The sequence below is a fragment of the Panthera leo genome, chromosome A1 (assembly GCF_018350215.1).
Source record: "Panthera leo isolate Ple1 chromosome A1, P.leo_Ple1_pat1.1, whole genome shotgun sequence".
Classification (NCBI taxonomy): Eukaryota; Metazoa; Chordata; class Mammalia; order Carnivora; family Felidae; genus Panthera; species Panthera leo.
Genome location: NC_056679.1, coordinates 51,050,600 through 51,069,334, shown reverse-complemented (window position 1 = coordinate 51,069,334; position 18,735 = coordinate 51,050,600). Strand labels below are relative to the sequence as shown.

General features: G+C 34.5%; 1 protein-coding gene across 13 annotated transcripts in view; it reads left to right on the top strand.

The window, feature by feature from the left end:
* Positions 1 to 18,735, top strand: part of MYCBP2 (MYC binding protein 2) — a 283,218-nt gene that overhangs the window by 134,586 nt on the left and 129,897 nt on the right. For all 13 annotated transcript variants that reach the window (XM_042928333.1, XM_042928362.1, XM_042928341.1 and 10 more), the window contains 7 exons: positions 3,138 to 3,272; positions 4,629 to 4,712; positions 5,728 to 5,824; positions 7,421 to 7,613; positions 8,116 to 8,390; positions 11,853 to 12,074; positions 17,803 to 17,994. In XM_042928333.1, the coding sequence (XP_042784267.1) occupies positions 3,138 to 3,272; positions 4,629 to 4,712; positions 5,728 to 5,824; positions 7,421 to 7,613; positions 8,116 to 8,390; positions 11,853 to 12,074; positions 17,803 to 17,994 (1,198 nt within the window). The remainder of the gene's footprint in view (positions 1 to 3,137; positions 3,273 to 4,628; positions 4,713 to 5,727; positions 5,825 to 7,420; positions 7,614 to 8,115; positions 8,391 to 11,852; positions 12,075 to 17,802; positions 17,995 to 18,735) is intronic.

Here is an 18,735-nt window from a genome sequence, read left to right as displayed (position 1 = left end):
ATACCTTTGCTTTCATGCATCCCTTAGAGAACAGCTACTGTGCTAGCTTTCCAGTGGTGTGATACAATTATTTACTACCTGGAGCATGTATATAGTATCAAATAGAGAAGGCCAGAAGTCCAATCACCTGTGCGCCCTAACACCATGCCCATAGTATGTGCTTGTTTGTAACATGCTTGGGGTGGTGGCCAGCTTTTACTGAAACCTCTTAGGAGGTTACCAGAATCCAGATGTTTATTTATAAAGCTTCATTAAGTAAGAAGAGACTTAGATTTTATCAGTCCTCTCTGTATAATCCCACGGAATATCTCCAACACTATGTTATGACAAGTTAGTGATTTGAATCAGGGAATATTATGGTGCGAAAGAGAATAAATTGAACTTCAAAATAATAATAGTATACTTCTTCCCAGTGATAGTTACGTTAAAACCTATGTGTCATATGTGAGCTTTTTGCTAGTGAAAATGTGATTTCTGAAAATGGTAGTAAGGCATTGAGTCTGCTTTTAACAGATATGTACTTTGAGAACAAAACAGCAAACTTAAAGAAAATTCTGACTGTTTTTTCACTTCAAGCATTTACCAATGTCAGGAGATACTTTTCAGTCATATTTTATGTGACAAAAAATGAAGATCAGGAAAAGTTAATTGATTAATTTTTAACAAAGCCTTAAGCTGCCATTGTCATTTAGCATTTATTTTTGAACATGTAATTATGGGTCAAAAATAATATTGTTTCACATATAGAGAATCATGTAGAGTGTATTTATTTGCCGACTAACAAAGCCCAGGTTCCTACAGCTAGCATTAAAGGACTTCCATAATCATTTGTAGCATCTTTTTTAACTTACTTCCTACTAATCGTTTTTATCTGTCTTAATGCTTTAACCTGACTGGACTCCCTGTCATTTTCAGGCGCTGTTGTGTACCTTCATACCTCTACAGTGTGTGAATTTGTCCCCTTCCTCAAATACCCTTGATTCTTTTTTCTATCCCAGTTTCCCAGCTACAACCACTATACTCCATTACCTGGAACTAAAACTTGTGTGTATCTTTATCAGATGTCCTTATTTATATACATGCTTTCTCCTTTTATTTTAGTAAAATTTTTTGTGTAGTTACTATGTGACGGACACAGTTCCAACACTTTATTTGAATTTGCTCAATCCTCAGAACAATCCTGTGATCTAGACCTCATCTTCATCCCTATTTTCAGATGAAGAAACTGAGTCACAGAGAGGGTGTAATAATTTGCCCAAGGTCACACAACTAGTGTTGTGAAGCTGAGCCTTGAATTCTGGCCATCTGACTCCAAAACCATTTTCTTAATATGCTACCTCTGAAAAAACTTGACTTAAATAAATGAACTTTAAAACTAAAATTCAGAGTTTCATTTTCCAATGACACTGGCATGGTTTGTTTGTTTTTAACAACAATTAAAAGATTTTGCGTTATTTTAATATGAAAGTTTTATAACATTTAAGCAAGTTGTAGAATTCAAGGTTAAGGGGTGTCATCACCACAACACAAATGACTATTATTATTTGTGTGTTCTTGTCAAGACTTTTTAATTTTTTTCTGACTTTTTTTTTGTTTATTTGTGTGTTTATTTATTTCAGTGATCTCTATACCCAACATGGGGCTCAAAGTCACAACTCTGAGATCAAGAGTTGTGTGCTTTTTTAACTGAGCCAGCCAGACACCTTTTTTTTTTCTCTTCCTTTAATTTTTTCTTCTTTTTTTAAAAAAAATTTTATTATTATTTTCATTTAAATCCAAGTTAGTTAACATATAGTGTAATAATGATTACAGGAGTAGAATTTGGTGATTCATCACTTACATATAAAACCCAGTGTTCATCCCAACAAGTTCCTCCTTAATGCCCATCTCCCATTTAGCCCGTTCCCCCACCCTCCTCCTCTCCAGCAACCCTCAGTTTCTTCTCTGTATTTAAGGGTCTCTTGGGGTGTGTCTTCCTCTCTGTTTTTATCGTATTTTTGCTTCCCTTCCCCTCTGTTCATCTCTTTTGTTTCTTAAATTCCACATGAGTGAAATCATATGATTTTGTCTTTCTCTGACTACTTCTCTTAGCATGCATAATACAGTCTAGTTCCATCCATGCTGTTGCAAATGGAAAGATTTCATTCTTTTTGATCAATGACTAATAATCCTCTTTATCTGTTCGTCAGTTGATGGACATTTGGACTCTTTCCATACTTTGGCTATTGCTGGTAGTGCTACCATGAACATTGGAGTGCATGTATGCACTCTTTTTTTTTTTAGACTTTTATTTTTAAGTTTATTTATTTTTAATGTTTATTTATTTTTGAGAGAGAGAGAGTGCAAGTGGGGGAGACGCAGACAGACACACACACACACACACACACACACACACACACACACACACAGAATTCGAAGCAGGCTCCAGGCTCTGAGCTGTCAGCACTGAGCTCAACACGGGGCTCAAACCCACGAGCTGTGAGATCATGACCTGAGCCAAAGTCAGATGCTTGACCGATTGAGCCACCCAGGTGCCTCTATTTATTTACTTTGAGAGAGGGTGGGGGAAGGGCAGAGAGAGAGAGAGAGAGAGAGAGAGAGAGAGAGAGAGAGAGAATTCCAAGCAGGCTCAACATGTCAGTGCAGAACCTGATGCAGGGCTCAGACTCACAAACAGTGAGATCATGATCTGAACTGAAATGCAGAGTTGAATGGTTAACCGAGTGAGCCACCCTGGCGCCCCCAGACTTTTTTAAATAGAAGGTTTTTAATGATGTTTAATAAGAATATTATACAATGTATTTCATGCTTTTTTTTATAAAGGATTTAAAACCAATAAATGCAGGGTGCCTGGGTGGCTCAGTCGGTTGAGCGTCTGACTGGCTCAGGTCACGATCTTACAGCTGGTGAGTTCAAGTCCCACATCGGGCTCTGTACCGACAGCTTGGAGCCTGGAGCCTGCTTCGGATTCTGTGTCTCCCTCTCTCTCTGCCCTCCCCCATTCACATTCTGTGTCTCTCTGCCTCTTAAAAATAAATAAACATTAAAAAAAATTTTTTAATAATAAATAAAACCAATAAACACATGCATGTAGCAGGGCAAAGGCATTGTCTTTGACTCACTAATTTTTCTCTCAGAGAAAAGTATGCAATGATGTTTGATGAGCCAGTTCTCTTGCAAGCTGGATGGTGGTATGTAGCATGGGCTCGAGTGTCTGGACCCAGCAGTGACTGTGGATCTCATGGACAAGCTTCTATTACCACAGATGATGGGTAAGCAGAATGTTTAAGTATTACTTAAGCAGCTCTCATTTTTGTTAGTGGAATATTGTTTTAAAAGCTCAGAGGTCTTTCGGTAAGGTAAAAATGTTAGTAAGACTAGAATATAATATGACTGCCAAACATTTAGGTTTATGTGATCTCATGCCAAATTTAAGGTCTAGACAGAACAGGGAGACAATAGGACTGCTATTCTTTGCTCTTGCCATTTGTCATTTGTATGTATTTCTGGGTGTTATATTGTTTAAGAACTTATTACCAATTAGAAATTATATAAAGTGACAAGGTAAATGAGGAATTTGGAAACCATAAAAAAAGGAATAAATACTTGCTGTGCAGTTTGATAGTTCTTATGAAAGCAGTTTATAAATTGCAGAGCTTTGGCAATATGAGATGGTACAGTTTTAATAAAATGTAGGGAAATTTACTGCTTAAATTTCATATATAGAGCATTTTTCAGTTTATAAAATACTTTCATATCTATATTCTCATTTGATGGCCTCAACAATTACGTGAAGCCATTATTAGCCCTGTTTTCCTCTCAGGGGAATAAAGAGACAGAAAGTGAAGTGATTTGCTTCACATCATATCGCTGCTGTGTGGCAGAACCAAATCTAGACCTGGAATCTCTTGACTCTAACTCCATCCTTCTTTATTCTCAGTACTCTGATTTTGTGTGTTTGGAAGGACCATTACTTAGAAGAGAAATTCAGTTTACTCTTACTCTTCTTGAGCATGAGTGAAATTATGTAACAGTATATTTCAAATAGTTATGTTCTATTCATAACAGAGCTGACCAGAAACAGAACAGACTAATGTAAGAGGTGGAATCTTTGTTCCTGAATGTTCAAGTAGAATGCCATAGAAGAATCAAGTCAGCTGTAATGTATCCCTTTCTACTTACTGTAAGATTACGTGTTAGCACCAGGGAGACTGCCTTGGTCCTAGACCTCATGATTCCACATGCAGTTCATTGAACTTTGGAGTATCACAGCAGTTTAAAGCTGCTTTAAATAGAAGGTATCATGTGTGTGGTTGAGCACATTTTAAACTGTAAGTTGAAATATTTTGTTACTTGCTTATTGTTCTGGTTAAAGTTGAGCTGGAGGGACCTGCCGCTTACCCATGGCTGCCTGATCAGGTTCATTTCCTTCATTTTATTCCTTAAGCCACTCAGAGCGTGAACCAAAATAAAAACAATTCCTTTTTACTTGTAGGTTTTTTTCTTAAAGAATGGATCTCTGTGCATTAACATGTATTTGAAAAGGCAGTTGTCAGATTTCTTATTTTCTTTCATGAATCTCGAATCATGTTGTTTTTTGGTGTCATTGTTATTTTTTCTCTTCTTAGGGTTGTTTTTCAATTTAAGAGTTCGAAGAAATCAAATAATGGTACAGATGTTAATGCTGGTCAGATACCTCAATTATTATACAGGTATTTAGCATATTTACAGTGAATTAATATGGTTTGTTCCCCTGTTATAATGAGCTAGGATACTATAAAATATATGACATAATGAGAGAAATCACTTGAAGCACTCAGCAAACTATAACATACCAGAAGAAATATAGCTACTTTTAACAAAAACACTTAATTTAATATTTTGTATATTTTTAAACATTTTCTACTTTGAGCATGATTTGAAACTTTACCTCATGACTCAGACTATCTGTATTATGCCATTAACAATATTTTAATCTGTAGATTTTTATAGCTATTTCAGAATATTATAAAGTAATAAAAATTTGTCTTAGAGAAATGATATTGGGGTGTTCGATAGGGATTTCAGATGCAGGCCTGATTGATTTGCTGCTGTTTTGTGTTTCCTGTTTGTCTTGTGATGGAATGAATTAGAAAATCCCTTACTGCTAAAAGTTTCCACTTTTGAAGTATGAAACAGTAACTTGTCCATGTGATAGTACTTATTATATTTGTAACATTATTTAAGAATTTTAATTACTTTATGGTATTTGAGACATTTATGGAAGCATATGCCTATGTGTCTGTCTACCTGTTTCTAAACTCAATAATTTACTCAATAATTACTCAATTTTTAGAATGAAGAATTCAAATAGGTAACCCTCGCTAAAAAAAAATGTCATTCTTTGAGTAGTAAAAAATCTAAAGAAACACCTCTAGAGCATTAACTGTCTCTTATGTCTTCCTTTCCTAGTAATCACTTTTAAAAATCTAGGTGGTTTAAACCTCACTTTTCCCAGGAAGGGATTTTTGTTTGTTTTTATGCAATTTATTATAGTTAGTATTTGTAATATATAGCATTATGAACATAGCAAGTTGCTTGGACTACTTCTGGGTACACTGATTAAATGATGTTTTAATTATATAGCACTTAATATTTAATAGCATATTTTGCTATTTCAAAAATGTATATTCTGAAAAGTGTCATTGGACCTTCTAACATAAATTTATGTGTATCTGCTACTTTCAGACTTCCAACCAGTGATGGTAGTGCCTCAAAAGGCAAACAGCAAACCAGCGAACCTGTACATATTTTAAAGAGATCTTTTGCAAGAACTGTCTCAGTGGTAAGCCATTTTTTTTAAAATTTCAGGTTCTTTGTCCAGTGCTCCATTTCATTTTGAGATGTTTGGCGGTTAGCCACCCTTCTGAGAGTTTATCTCAACATAGTTTTATGAACTCAGATTTGTTTTTAGATTAGCACTGACATCCCAGGGCAAAGAATAAATAATATGTACTTTAAATAATGGGAAAATAGAGATGTTGGCTGACTTTAACATGAACTTAAACATGAACTGAAATAACCGGTGGGTTTTCTAGTAAATCTTGTATGAATACATGTGCTGAAGGAGAAAGTGAAGGAAAAGTTAAGGCTGACAATTGACTAAAAAGTGCTAATCTAATGCTTGAGGAGCTAAATAGAAGAGTTGTATATTTAACTCAGGGCTCTGTTGAACTACTTGACCATCCGCATTCTACATTCAAAACTATGCCACATTACTGGGGTTACTAGTGTAGAATGGAAAGCCAACATGATGTAACTGAGAGATCATGGGAAGTCTGAGTTAAGTTCTTGTCCTGTACTAGTTGAGCATTCTTATGCAAGTTATTTAAATAAACTGATAGCATCAGTATGAATTTCTGTTGACATAGGGATACAAAAATGCTTTTTTAATTGTAAGGCACTATATGAATGTGATTCATTAATGTAGTCAGTAGTCTTTCATGTTGGTAAAATGCATAGGGAGAATGCTTTTTTTTTCCTTTTTGTATTAGTTTTTTAAAATCACAAGATTAGTACACATCCCTGGTTTGGAATAGGGTAGAGTAGGGATAAAACTATATTAAAAGTACCCTAAAGTTCTTTCCCTGTCACTCTGTTATTACCCCATATAACTACTGTTTACATTTTGATGTATATCCTTTCAGACCATTTTTTATATATACACAGACTTACGAGTCTTTCATACAGTATGCTATACAACCTTCTTGTTTGTAATGATAAGATTTTGCATCTTTTTAAAATTTTCATAGGATACACTAAGTATTGCAGAACAACTAGAAATGCAATACTACAGCAACAGTGTAGAGTTTAATTTTGCTTTCAAGTAAACATAGATTTGTAAATATTTTTTATTTTTTTCCTTACTTATATGATAAACTAGATAGGTTGATAGCAGGGAAACTTAAAAATGTATTTTTAGTGGTGCCTGGGTTACTCAGTTAAGTGTCTGACTTTAGTCGTGACCTCACGGTTTGTGAGTTCAAGCTCCACATTGGGCTCTGCACTGACAGCTCAGAGCCTGGAGCCTGCTTTGGATTCTGTGTCTCCCTCTCTCTCTGCCCTTCCCCCACTCACACTCTTGTCTCTCTCTCAAAAATAAATAAACATTAAAAAACAATTTAATGTATTTTTAAATAGGCAAATATTGAAGAATGTTGTTTTTATAGATGCCTAACTACTGTACCTTTTTTGCCAAGCTTCAAAGGTACTCCTAATGGTAATGTGGTAAATGAACTAACAGAATGTCTATTATTTGCACTAATCAAAACACAGTAAAAAAGTTCAAATAAAGTTTTGAAGTTGATGCCATCTTTCCATTTGATTCAACCTATGGATCATTTGAACTAACTGTTACCTGTTTTTTCATATTCTGGATTAGGAATGTTTTGAGTCATTATTGAGCATTCTTCACTGGAGTTGGACCACCTTAGTCTTAGGAGTTGAAGAACTTAGAGGATTAAAAGGATTCCAGTTCACAGCGACACTTCTAGATTTAGAGAGACTGCGCTTTGTGGGTACCTGTTGTCTGAGGTTATTGCGTGTCTATACGTGTGAAATTTACCCAGTATCAGGTATGAAGCTTCTTTTTAAATGACTTTAGGGAGAAAATATTTGAGACATTGAGAAGGTCTATATGGGAAAACCAGGAATTTAAGATCCCCAGCTGCCTTTAACCTCCAAAAATGAGGGGAGAAAGTCAGCTTTTGTGACCTTTATATATTTACTTACGAAGAGTAAAATAGATTACATGTTATGCTGATAACAAAAAGTCATGTCAGGCTAAAAATTACTCTAATAAAATATTATTTTAAACAGATTTGGTCAAATAGAAAACTTTTGAACAACTCATTTGGACCTAGAGGCTGAAACCAATGTTTCAGGGTCATTTTTTTTTCCTACTTAGATTTTTAAAAGAAATAATTTTGGATCGCATTTAATCTCTAAATTGTTCCATCTCTAGGTTATGAGTACTTGTGATCTCTAGTTACATAGGAAATTACTTGAATTATATTAAATGTCTCCATCCATATTTATTATCCTATTTAATTAGCAATCTGCTTTGTTCCCTCAAAGCTACCGGAAAAGCAGTTGTGGAAGAAACTAGCAAATTAGCAGAATGTATTGGAAAAACCAGAACTTTGTTAAGAAAAATTTTATCAGAAGGAGTTGATCACTGCATGGTGAAGTTGGATAATGATCCTCAAGGATATCTCAGTCAACCTTTGAGTCTCCTAGAAGCTGTCCTTCAAGAGTGTCATAATACCTTTACTGCCTGTTTTCATTCTTTCTACCCAACTCCTGCCTTACAGTGGGCTTGCCTTTGTGATCTGCTGAATTGTCTGGATCAGGTAATTTAAGTTTGTAAAATGTTAGTTGAAAATATGATATGTTACTTAATACTCTTTAAAGTGCTGTTGCCTCAATCTTTCTAACTTTTATAAAAGGTAAATTAGGACATTGGTTTGGTATATGTGACTTAAATAAAGTTCAAAGACATTTTTTTTTCTGTTTGCTTTATCATTTTTACTTATAAACTTGGCAGGCACATTGTGCAGTTGCTGATTTGCTTTTTGAATCTGAGTGAGCATGTGTGTGTAAGAGCAAGAATAGTTGTGAGCAAGTGTGTAAGAGCAAGGACAGCACTAGAAGGGCAGCTCCTGCAGCCTCCTTATGTGCAGAATGGTCAGGAGAAAGAGCTGTGAGTGAACTTGCTTGCTAACATCATTCATTCATGAGGAAACCACAAGCCTCATAAATGTGTATGCCCCAAATCACAGTTTCAAAATGCTTGAGGCAAAAAAATGGCAGAACTAAAGGGAGAAATAGACAAATTCACAGTGATAGTTGGAGACTTCGACACTCCTCTGTTAGCAATTAATAGAACAACTAAACCAAAAAATCAGTAAGGAAATAGAAGATCTGGACAACATTATCAACCACATTGGCTTTACTGACATTTATAAAACAGAATGTCAAGTGCACAATACATGTTATTTTCAACTATACATATCTTTCTCACAAAGATAGATCATATGCTAAGCCATAAAATAAGTTTTAGTAATTTCAAAAGATTAAGATTAAAAGTTTTCAGACCATAATAGGACTAAAGTTAAAATAAATAGCAAAATATATTGAGAAAAGCACTAAATATATGGAAAATAGACAATAATTCTAAGTAACCAGTGAATCAAAGAAATCCAAAGGAAACTTGAAAATATTTTGCACTGAAAGATAAAAGTTTAACATCAGAAATTGTGAGATGTAGCTAAGGGAAATTTATACTTTTTAAAATATTTATTTATTTATCTTGAGAGAGAATCCCAAGCAGGCACTGCACTCTCAGCACGGAGCCCGACTTGGGGCTTGATCCCACAAATTGTGAGATCATGACCTGAGCTGAGACCAAGAGTTGGACACTTAGCCAACTGAGCCACCCAGGTGCCCCAAGAAATGTATACCTTTAAATGATAATACTAGCAAAGAAGAAAGGTTTAAAATCAGTGATCTAAGTTTCTTCCTAAAGAAGTCAGAAAGAATTAGCAAACCAAAATAAGAAGAAAGTAATAAAGATAATGGGAGGAAATAATAAAGATAAGAGCAGAAATCAGTAAAGTAAAAATAGAGAAAACTGACCAAAAGTTGGTTCTTCAAAATTAAAACCAAACTAATACACTCATAGCAAGTCTGATTGAGAGACCAGAGATGAAGAAAAAACACAAAATGCCATTATCAAAAATGAAATAGCGAATATCAATATAGATCCAAACAGACATTAAAATGATAAAAGAATATTTTGAACAGCTTTATACCAATAACTTATAATTTTAGGTAAAGTAGACAAATTTCTTGAAAAATATAGCTTAATCAAAACTAGCACAATAAGAAATATAAAAATCTGAATTGCCTTCTATTCATTAAAACATTGAATTCATTATCAAAAACTTTCCCACAAAGAAAACTCCAGACCCAGATATTGTTATTGGTGAATTCTATCAAACCTGAAACAATATCAATCTTTTACAAATTCTTTCAGAAGACATAGGAGACAACATTTCCCAACTGATTTTGTCAAGTTAGCCTTATACTGATACCAAAACCTGACAAAGATATTAAAAGAACATATTAGTACAAATTTTACTCAGAAACATAGATGCAAAAACTCTTAACAATATTATCAAATCAAATCCAGCAATATAAAAAATATATCACACCAAGTAGGGTTTTTCTTGGAAATGCAAGGTTAAACTTTCAAAATTCAATGTAATTCACCATATTAACTGAATAAACTGGGGAAATTGTATAATTGTCTCAATAGATACAGAAAATGTGACAAAATTGGCACTTATTCAATGGTGAAAACTTCCATGCAAACTAGGATTTAAGGAAACTTCCTCAAGCTATGATTATAAAGGATCTTTAGAGAAAAATGTATAGTTAATATCAAACTTAATGGTGAAATACTGAATACTCCTCTAAGTTTGGGAGTAAGGCACAAGGTGACTGTTGTCACCACTTCTATTCAGCATTGTAGAGGAAATTCTAGCACCTTCTCCCCTAAGAAAGTTCACTATCATCACCAGGGCATCCTAGCCTATTTGAAAGATATTCTAGGGATGACATCGGGGTAGGCAACTTTGTTTTTATTTTATTATTACTGTTTTTTTAGCTGTTTACATACTGAATTTATTCTTGTCATTAAAAATGTATTTCTTTGTGGTAAAAACACTTAATATGAGATCTCCCTCTTAGATTTTGAGCATACAGTATGATATTGTTAACTGCAGATGCAGTGTTGTATAACACATCACTAGTGCTTACTCATCTTTCATAACTGAAACTTTATACCTGTTGAATACCAGCTCCCCATTTCCCCCTCATCCTAACCATACTCTTCTCTGCTTCTGTGAGCAGACACTGCATATAAGTGGAATCATGCAGTATTTTGGCTTGCTATAACTGGCTTATTTCACTCATAGTGTTCTCCAGATTCATTGATGACCTATAGCAGAGTAGTGTATTTTACCACTCAATTTCTTGAGATAAGGTTATTGCCTGGACTGGTGCACAACTTACTCTCTCAACCTGTCCAGTCTCATATGGTTTTCTTTACTACTGAACTGGCTACAGAACAGGCTAGCATTAACAAATGTTGGTTTAACATATAGGATATTGCTGTTAACCTGAATTTGTAGTACAGATGTTTGATGAACTAAGTAACGTATACACAGTTTTTGTGAATTAGGATATCATGTCTTGATAAGTTTTTAATATTTTGTTACAAAATTTTACAAGTATGCTGTTAATTTTCTGAACAGATATATAATGTGATGACATATTTTGTAACCTTAGTGGAATGTTTATTATAGTAATTCATTATGCTACATTACCATTAGTGAAATGTTATAGTTGCACAGAATTATAATTTAAATCAGTAATTATTTGAGGAAAATTGTTTCAGTGCTTGTTACTGGACATGTCTTAGGTATATACTAATTGGGGCCTTTTTGATGTAATTCTTTGAGCATAGTGCTAGAGAGGACTAAGATTCTGAGGATATATAAACTCATTGAATGGAGAATAGGAGGCTGATATTTGACCATATTTAATAATTTTACATCTTCATTGGATAGTAACTTAAACAGTTGTATTTAAAAGTATTGATGTAATTAAATTATATATCAAGGCAATTAAAATGAGTGCTAGAAAACTTTGGTATGATTTAAAAATTGTTTAACTTTTGTGTATCCAAACATTTGGATTAAACTGATGCCATATTTCTTTGATGGGCTCATCTTTCTTTTTTTTTAAAGGATATCCAGGAAGCAAACTTCAAGACTTCAAGTAGCCGATTGCTTGCAGCTGTTATGTCAGCTCTGTGCCACACTTCTGTTAAGCTGACTTCCATCTTCCCTATTGCATATGATGGAGAAGTACTATTACGATCAATTGTTAAACAAGTTAGCACAGAGAATGACTCAACACTAGTTCACCGGTTCCCCCTTTTGGTAGCACATATGGAAAAGCTCAGCCAGGTAGGTCTTTTCCCAAAGTATCTTTTATACTGAAGTAAATGGAGGGCATATTTAAGTTGGTGCTTATTCTTCTATATTGATATTTACCAAATAAGTATGTGTTTCACAAGAAGAGCTAAAATTCAGGGGAAAAAATTCTCATGTTTACCTGTAAATTTGCAATATTCTTTCTCTCATTTTTTTATTTTGAATGAAACCTAACCTATAAAAAATTTGAGAGTTGCACAGTGAATTAATGTATTATTCATATTATTCACATATTATTCACATAATATTCACATATATTATTTGCCAAACCATTTGAAAGTTGCAGATACTATAAGCAAACTTGTATATTCTCTTATTTTAGATTGCTGAGATAGAATTCTTAGGGAAATAAGTAAATTTTTGAGACATTTTTTTCTATAACATTCTGGTGTGTTAAAATAAGTACTCTAAAACAATAGTCACAGGAAACATGCTTTAGAAACTGTTTCTGGTTTATTAGAAAGTACTATGGAGAAAAATTAAATACACATGAAAACCATATATAATACTATCAAGTTGATGAGGAGTAATCTTTAAAATGAAAGCCAAAAAAAGCAGTAGAAAATAGAATAGTTATCCTAATTATACAATAGCAATTTTCTGTTGACTGAAGCAACAGAAAAATAATGAGAAAAATTTAAGTGACATATAGAAATGAAGGACAATAGCAGGATGGGAAGAAAATTTGCGGTTAATAATACTTTGTAGAATTACAGTAGAAATAATAAGAGTAAATATAAGAGGGTCTTTAGAGAGTAAGCCATTATGGGAAAAATTTAAGCCTTACTAGAAATTAAATGTGGATGAATTAAGGTACTAATTTATTTGTAAAAAATTAAGAAAAATGAAGAGTTTTTTTCTCTGATCAAGTCCTACACTGGTGAGACTATGAGGAAACCTCCTGAACTTATTGATGATGGTTCCTGGCATTATGTAATTAATCTAAGTAATCTTTTTCTTTCGGTCTCTCATCAAGTATTTATTGTGTACCTTCTATTTACTGGGATTATAATTAGGTACTACTTGAGGCAGGAGTCAGCTCTTGAATTGGCAATGGGGGAGTGTCTATAAACTGGAGGATATTTTTACAAGATAAATTGTCAATTCAGTATTATGTTGTTGAATATTTACAAAGTAAATTATCCAAGGGAATAATTGAAAGACTGAAGCCTTTTGTGTACTTTATTAAAAGGAAAAATGGAAAACCTTAATTAGAGTCCCAAATGTTCATCATTAAGTGAAATACTTGAATTTGGATATATCAACTTGATAGAAAAAGGTTCAGCCCTTAAAAATAACTTTATTTACATTTAATATCAAGGCCAATGTTTTTAAACTTTTTAGTTAGAAAATCAGAGACTAAAGTTTATGTACTTTAGTATGACTATGGTGTACTGAGATGACTATGTAAAATGTGTATGCAAAAGACATACATATCTTGTAATATGTATTTAATACATATTTTGTAAGAAAATACTGAGAAATGAAAATAATACTTAGGTGATAAAGTTATGGGTAATTCTATGTTTTTCTTTTGGAATTCTACAAACATTTGGTAATTATTAATGGTTAATAATTGTGTATTTGTATGTCTTTATCAATATTCTATGAAGGTAGTACATATTCTACCCTCCTTTTTTTTTTAATGTTTTTATTTATTTTTGAGAGAAAGAGACACAGTCTGAGCAGGGGAGGGGCAGAGAGAAAGAAGGAGCCACAGAATCTGAAGCAGGCTCCAGGCTCTGAGCTGTCAGCACAGAGCCTGACGTGAGGCTTGAACGCATGAACTGTGAGATCATGACCTGAGCCGACGTCAGACACTCTACCGACTGAGTCACCCAGGCGCCCCTACCCTCTTTTTAATAGATACAGGATTCTACCATTTGGATGTAGCATAGTATAGTTAATGAGTCCTTTCTCTCTCTATGTATATATTTAGATTATTCCCACTATTTTAAACAGTGTTGCTAAAAATATCATTGACTACATTTTTATGTATATTAATGATGACTTTTCCGGAGTAAGTCATCAGGAGCAGAAAAATTCTTAAGTAAAAGGAAAACACCTCAAGACTTTCTACAAATTGTTAAAATGCCCTCCAGAAACCAAGTGTCAGCGTACATTCCCCACCACTGGTGAATGAGTTCCCTTTTCTAAAGTTTAAGTGGCTAATGGGATGCCTGGGTGGCTCAGTTGGTGGAGCGTGTGAGTTCAGCTCAGGTCATAATCTAACAGTTCATGAGTTTGAGCCCCGTGTCAGGTTCTGTGCTGACACCTCAGAGCCTGGAGCCTGCTTTGGATTCTGTGTCTCCCTCTCTCTCTGCCCCTCCCCTGCTTGTGTGCGCACACGTGCACGCGCTCTCTCGCTCTCAAAAATGAATAAACATTTAAAAAATTTTAAATTTAAGGGGCTAGTGATGTACTAATAAATATATTTTTTTCATATTATTTATTTTTATATATTATACATATTACATATCTATGTACACATATATGTGCATATGTACACATACATTCATACAGTTAGGTTCTTCAACTAAAGCATTGACACTGTTAACTCCATTTTAAGAATATATGGGAAGCTTCTTGTATTAATCTTGTTAGTTACTAATTAGAAACTAAGTGGGTGTAACTAAATAAATACACTCCACCCATCCCCCTGATAAAGCCCTTCCAGGTTATTGATTATGGAGTACAGTTCGGGATTGAGTTTCATCCAAAGCTAATTTTCTGAGAAGTTCCAAAAAGTAAAGTTTCTGGAGAATTAAAGTGATGTAAAGGCTAGAAGAATTACAATTTTAGCAAAATGAGGAATTTATTATTTTAAAGCCAGGAGAACTAATTACATAAGAATTGATGTTTTGTGGTAATCTTATTCAAATAATAATAGAAATTATTCTATTCTATTATTCATCTATTCTAAAGATGGAAGATTATTTCTTTTTTTTAATTTTGTTTTTAATTTTTTTAAATTTACATCCAAATTAGTTAGCATATAGTGCAACAATGATTTCAGAAGTCGATTCCTTAGTGGCCCTTACCCATTTAGCACATCCCCCCTCCCACAACCCCTCCCGTAACCCTGTTTGTTCTCCATATGTATGAGTCTCTTCTGTTTTGTCCCCCTCCCTGTTTTTATATTATTTTTGTTTCCCTTCCCTTGTGTTCATCTCTTTGTCTCTTAAAGTCCTCGTATGAGTGAAGTCATAGGTTTTTTGTCTTTCTCTGACTAATTTCACTTAGCATTATACCCTCCAGTTCCATCCACGTAGTTGCAAATGGCAAGATTTCATTCTTTCTGATTGCCGAGTAATACTTCATTGTATATATATATACCACGTCTTTATCCATTCATCCATCGATGGACATTTGGGCTTTTTCCATGCTTTGGCTATTGTTGATAGTGTTGCTATAAACATGGGGGTGCATGTGTCCCTTCGAAACAGCACACCTATATCCCTTGGAAAAATGCCTAGTAGTGCGATTGCTGGGTTGTAGGGTAGTTCTATTTTTAGTTTTTTGAGGAACCTCCATACTGTTTTCCAGAGTGGCTGCACCAGTTTGCATTCCCACCAGCAGTACAAAAAAGATCCTCTTTCTCTGCATCCTCATCAACATCTGTTGTCGCCTGAGTTGTTAATGTTTGCCATTCTGACAGGTGTGAGGTGGTATCTCATTGTGGTTTTGATTTGTATTTCCTTGATGATGAGTGATGTTGAGCATTTTTTCATGTGTCAGTTGGCCATCTGGATGTCTTCTTTGGAGAAGTGTCTATTCATGTCTTTTGCCCATCTCTTCACTGGATTATTTGTTTTTTGGGTTTGATAAGTTCTTAATAGATTTGGGATACTAACCCTTTATCTGATATGTCATTTGCAAATATCTTCTCCCATTCTGTCGGCTGCCTTTTAGTTTTGCTGATTGTTTCCTTAGCTGTGCAAAAGCTTTTTATTTTGATGAGGTCCCAGTAGTTCATTTTTGCTTTTGTTTCCCTTGCCTCCGGAGATGTGTTGAGTAAGACGTTGCTGCGGCAAGATCAAAGAGGTTTTTGCCTGCTTTCTCCTCGAGGATTTGGATGGCTTCCTGTCTTACATTGAAGTCTTTCATCCATTTTGACTTTATTTTTGTGTATGGTGTAAGAAAGTGGTCCAGGTTCATTCTTCTGCATGTTGCTGTCCAGTTTTCTCAGCACCACTTGCTGAGGAGACTGTCTTTATTCCATTGGATATTCTTTCCTGCTTTGTCAAAGATTAGTTGGCCATACATTTGTGGGTCCATTTCTGGGTTGTCTATTCTGTTCCATTGATCTTGGTTCTCAGTTCTTGGGCCAAGGATGGAAGATTATTTCTAGGTGACTTTTTGTTAGCTTAAGATTGCACATTAAGAAAGCTGTTGATGGGGCACATGGGTGGCTGAGTTGATTAAGCATCTGACTCTTGATTTCAGTTCAGGTCATGATCTCACCTGTCGGTGGTGAGATAGAGCCCCACATTGGTCTCTGCCCCTGATTTTCTCTCTCTCTCTCTCTCACTCTGTCTCTGTCTCTCTCTCAAAAAGGAAAGCTGTTGGGAGTGGTTTAAAATAATGCTCATGATTATTTTAACTAAAAAGTTACTTAATTTTCTATAATGGGTTGAATGTACCCTCATTTACATATTTTATTTGTCTTGGGAAGACTGATTTAACTTTAAAGACCCTTTTCTACCTTGAGATTTTATGACTTTATGAAATCTGTTGAATTTGCTGTATCTTGTAAAGCAGCATGGAATGTAAGTATTGTGGAAAAACTTGGCTATTCAGGGTGCAACTAGGTGATTTTGATAACTGAATCAGAGTATATAGTTTCCCTGATTTTACAGAAGTTAAGGCACTATGAAGAAACTGGAACTAAATTCCAAATTGTTTGATTCTCTAGTCCACAGTAAAATTGGGTCATTGGTCACAATTGTCCCCTCATGAAATTGGATGCATTTTGCGCTGTGTCCACAGTGGGCTAAATGATACTGAGGATGGTAAAAAATATAAATAATGTTCATGCTGGACATCAACTAATTTAATCATCTTTTCACTTGGTTTCTGGAAAAAAAGACCTATGTTTTCCCCTTGGTCTTTGTTGGGACTTTATAATTTCTTATCTTGAAATTTTTATTGGTAGGGGTTGGAATGTCTTATCTTCATTTAGGAAGTCAAGTACAGAAGAAATTGTAAAACTGCATAGGGGTATTTGTAGTAGAATTCCATATTTTTATTACATGCATGTACAGAAAAAGTTTTATTAGAAAAAAGATTTGTACAGACTTTCCCAGTTGTTTTACCTGTAACTATACCAGAAATAATTATCTTAGATTGGAATTTTGTCCTATTGAAAAAGCTTTTTAAATAGGAGGAGTGTTTTTCTGTCATATATAATTATTATTGAGAAGTTAAATAAGAGAGTAAGTGAAAATGAGTCAAAGCTAACAAAAACACATACATCTTGTAAATATGTGGTACTTTTGTGATACACAGAGACTAATAATTGAAAAAAGAACAGTAAAAGTAAAGTCAGTGGTTCTACATACAACTGGATGGATTTCTAGACATAGAGTCAAACCTGAATTTTAAGGGTGTCATTTAGAAAGATAAGATTTTGCAATTGAGTACTCAGGTGAAGGAAGATAAAGCAGTATTTGGAACTTTTTTTTTTTTCCATCTATCATAGAGTGAAGAGAATATCTCAGGTATGACAAGCTTCCGTGAAGTTCTGGAGAAAATGCTGGTCATTGTTGTGCTCCCAGTCAGGAACAGCCTGAGGAGAGAAAATGAGCTCTTCTCCTCTCACCTGGTTTCCAACACCTGTGGATTGCTGGCCAGTATTGTCAGTGAACTGACAGCATCAGCCCTGGGATCTGAGGTGATGTTTTATTTTGAGACTGGATAATAAGCACATGTTTAAGCTTGCCACGTAATTTCTTTTTTCATATATTTTGTCTTTGTATAAACTAATTTTAATCCTATTTGTACTGTTTTCTTAAAAAATAAAAATAAAAAACCTTCAAGCAGGCTGTTTGTTTGGTTTTCCCTTCCTTACACCTCTTCTGTGCTGTTGCTTGCTTCCTCTCTCACCAGTTTCCCCAAGACGTCACAGCGATACACACTGTATGTTTTCCTCTTATTTGCCCCATTGTACAACCTCACTGCCGTGTTCCAAAATAGTTCACATTGCTGGCCCATGAGGAATAGAAATGGGGCTACTAGTAGGGAACACACAGTATGGAAAAGGTAAAGAGGTTTAAACCTTAGTTCTGCCCACTTGACTGACACAAGACAAATGACATCTATAAAATGGGAAAAGTAATTTTTTTAAGTTAATTTATTTTTATAGTTACTTCTGCACCCAGCGTGGGACTCAGACTCACAACCCCAAGATGAAGAGTCACATGCTCCCCCAACTGAGCCAGCCAGGCACCCCATAAAATGCAAAAAGTAATTTTATGAAAATCGGCATTAAGTACATTCACATTGTTGCACAGCTATTATCACAAAATTTTAAAAGAATCGAATATTAGTATGTTTGAGAAAACTACTTTGGTATGTTTTAAAGTGCTTCACATTATATAAAATAACATTATTTTTAATCATATCACTGTCCTGC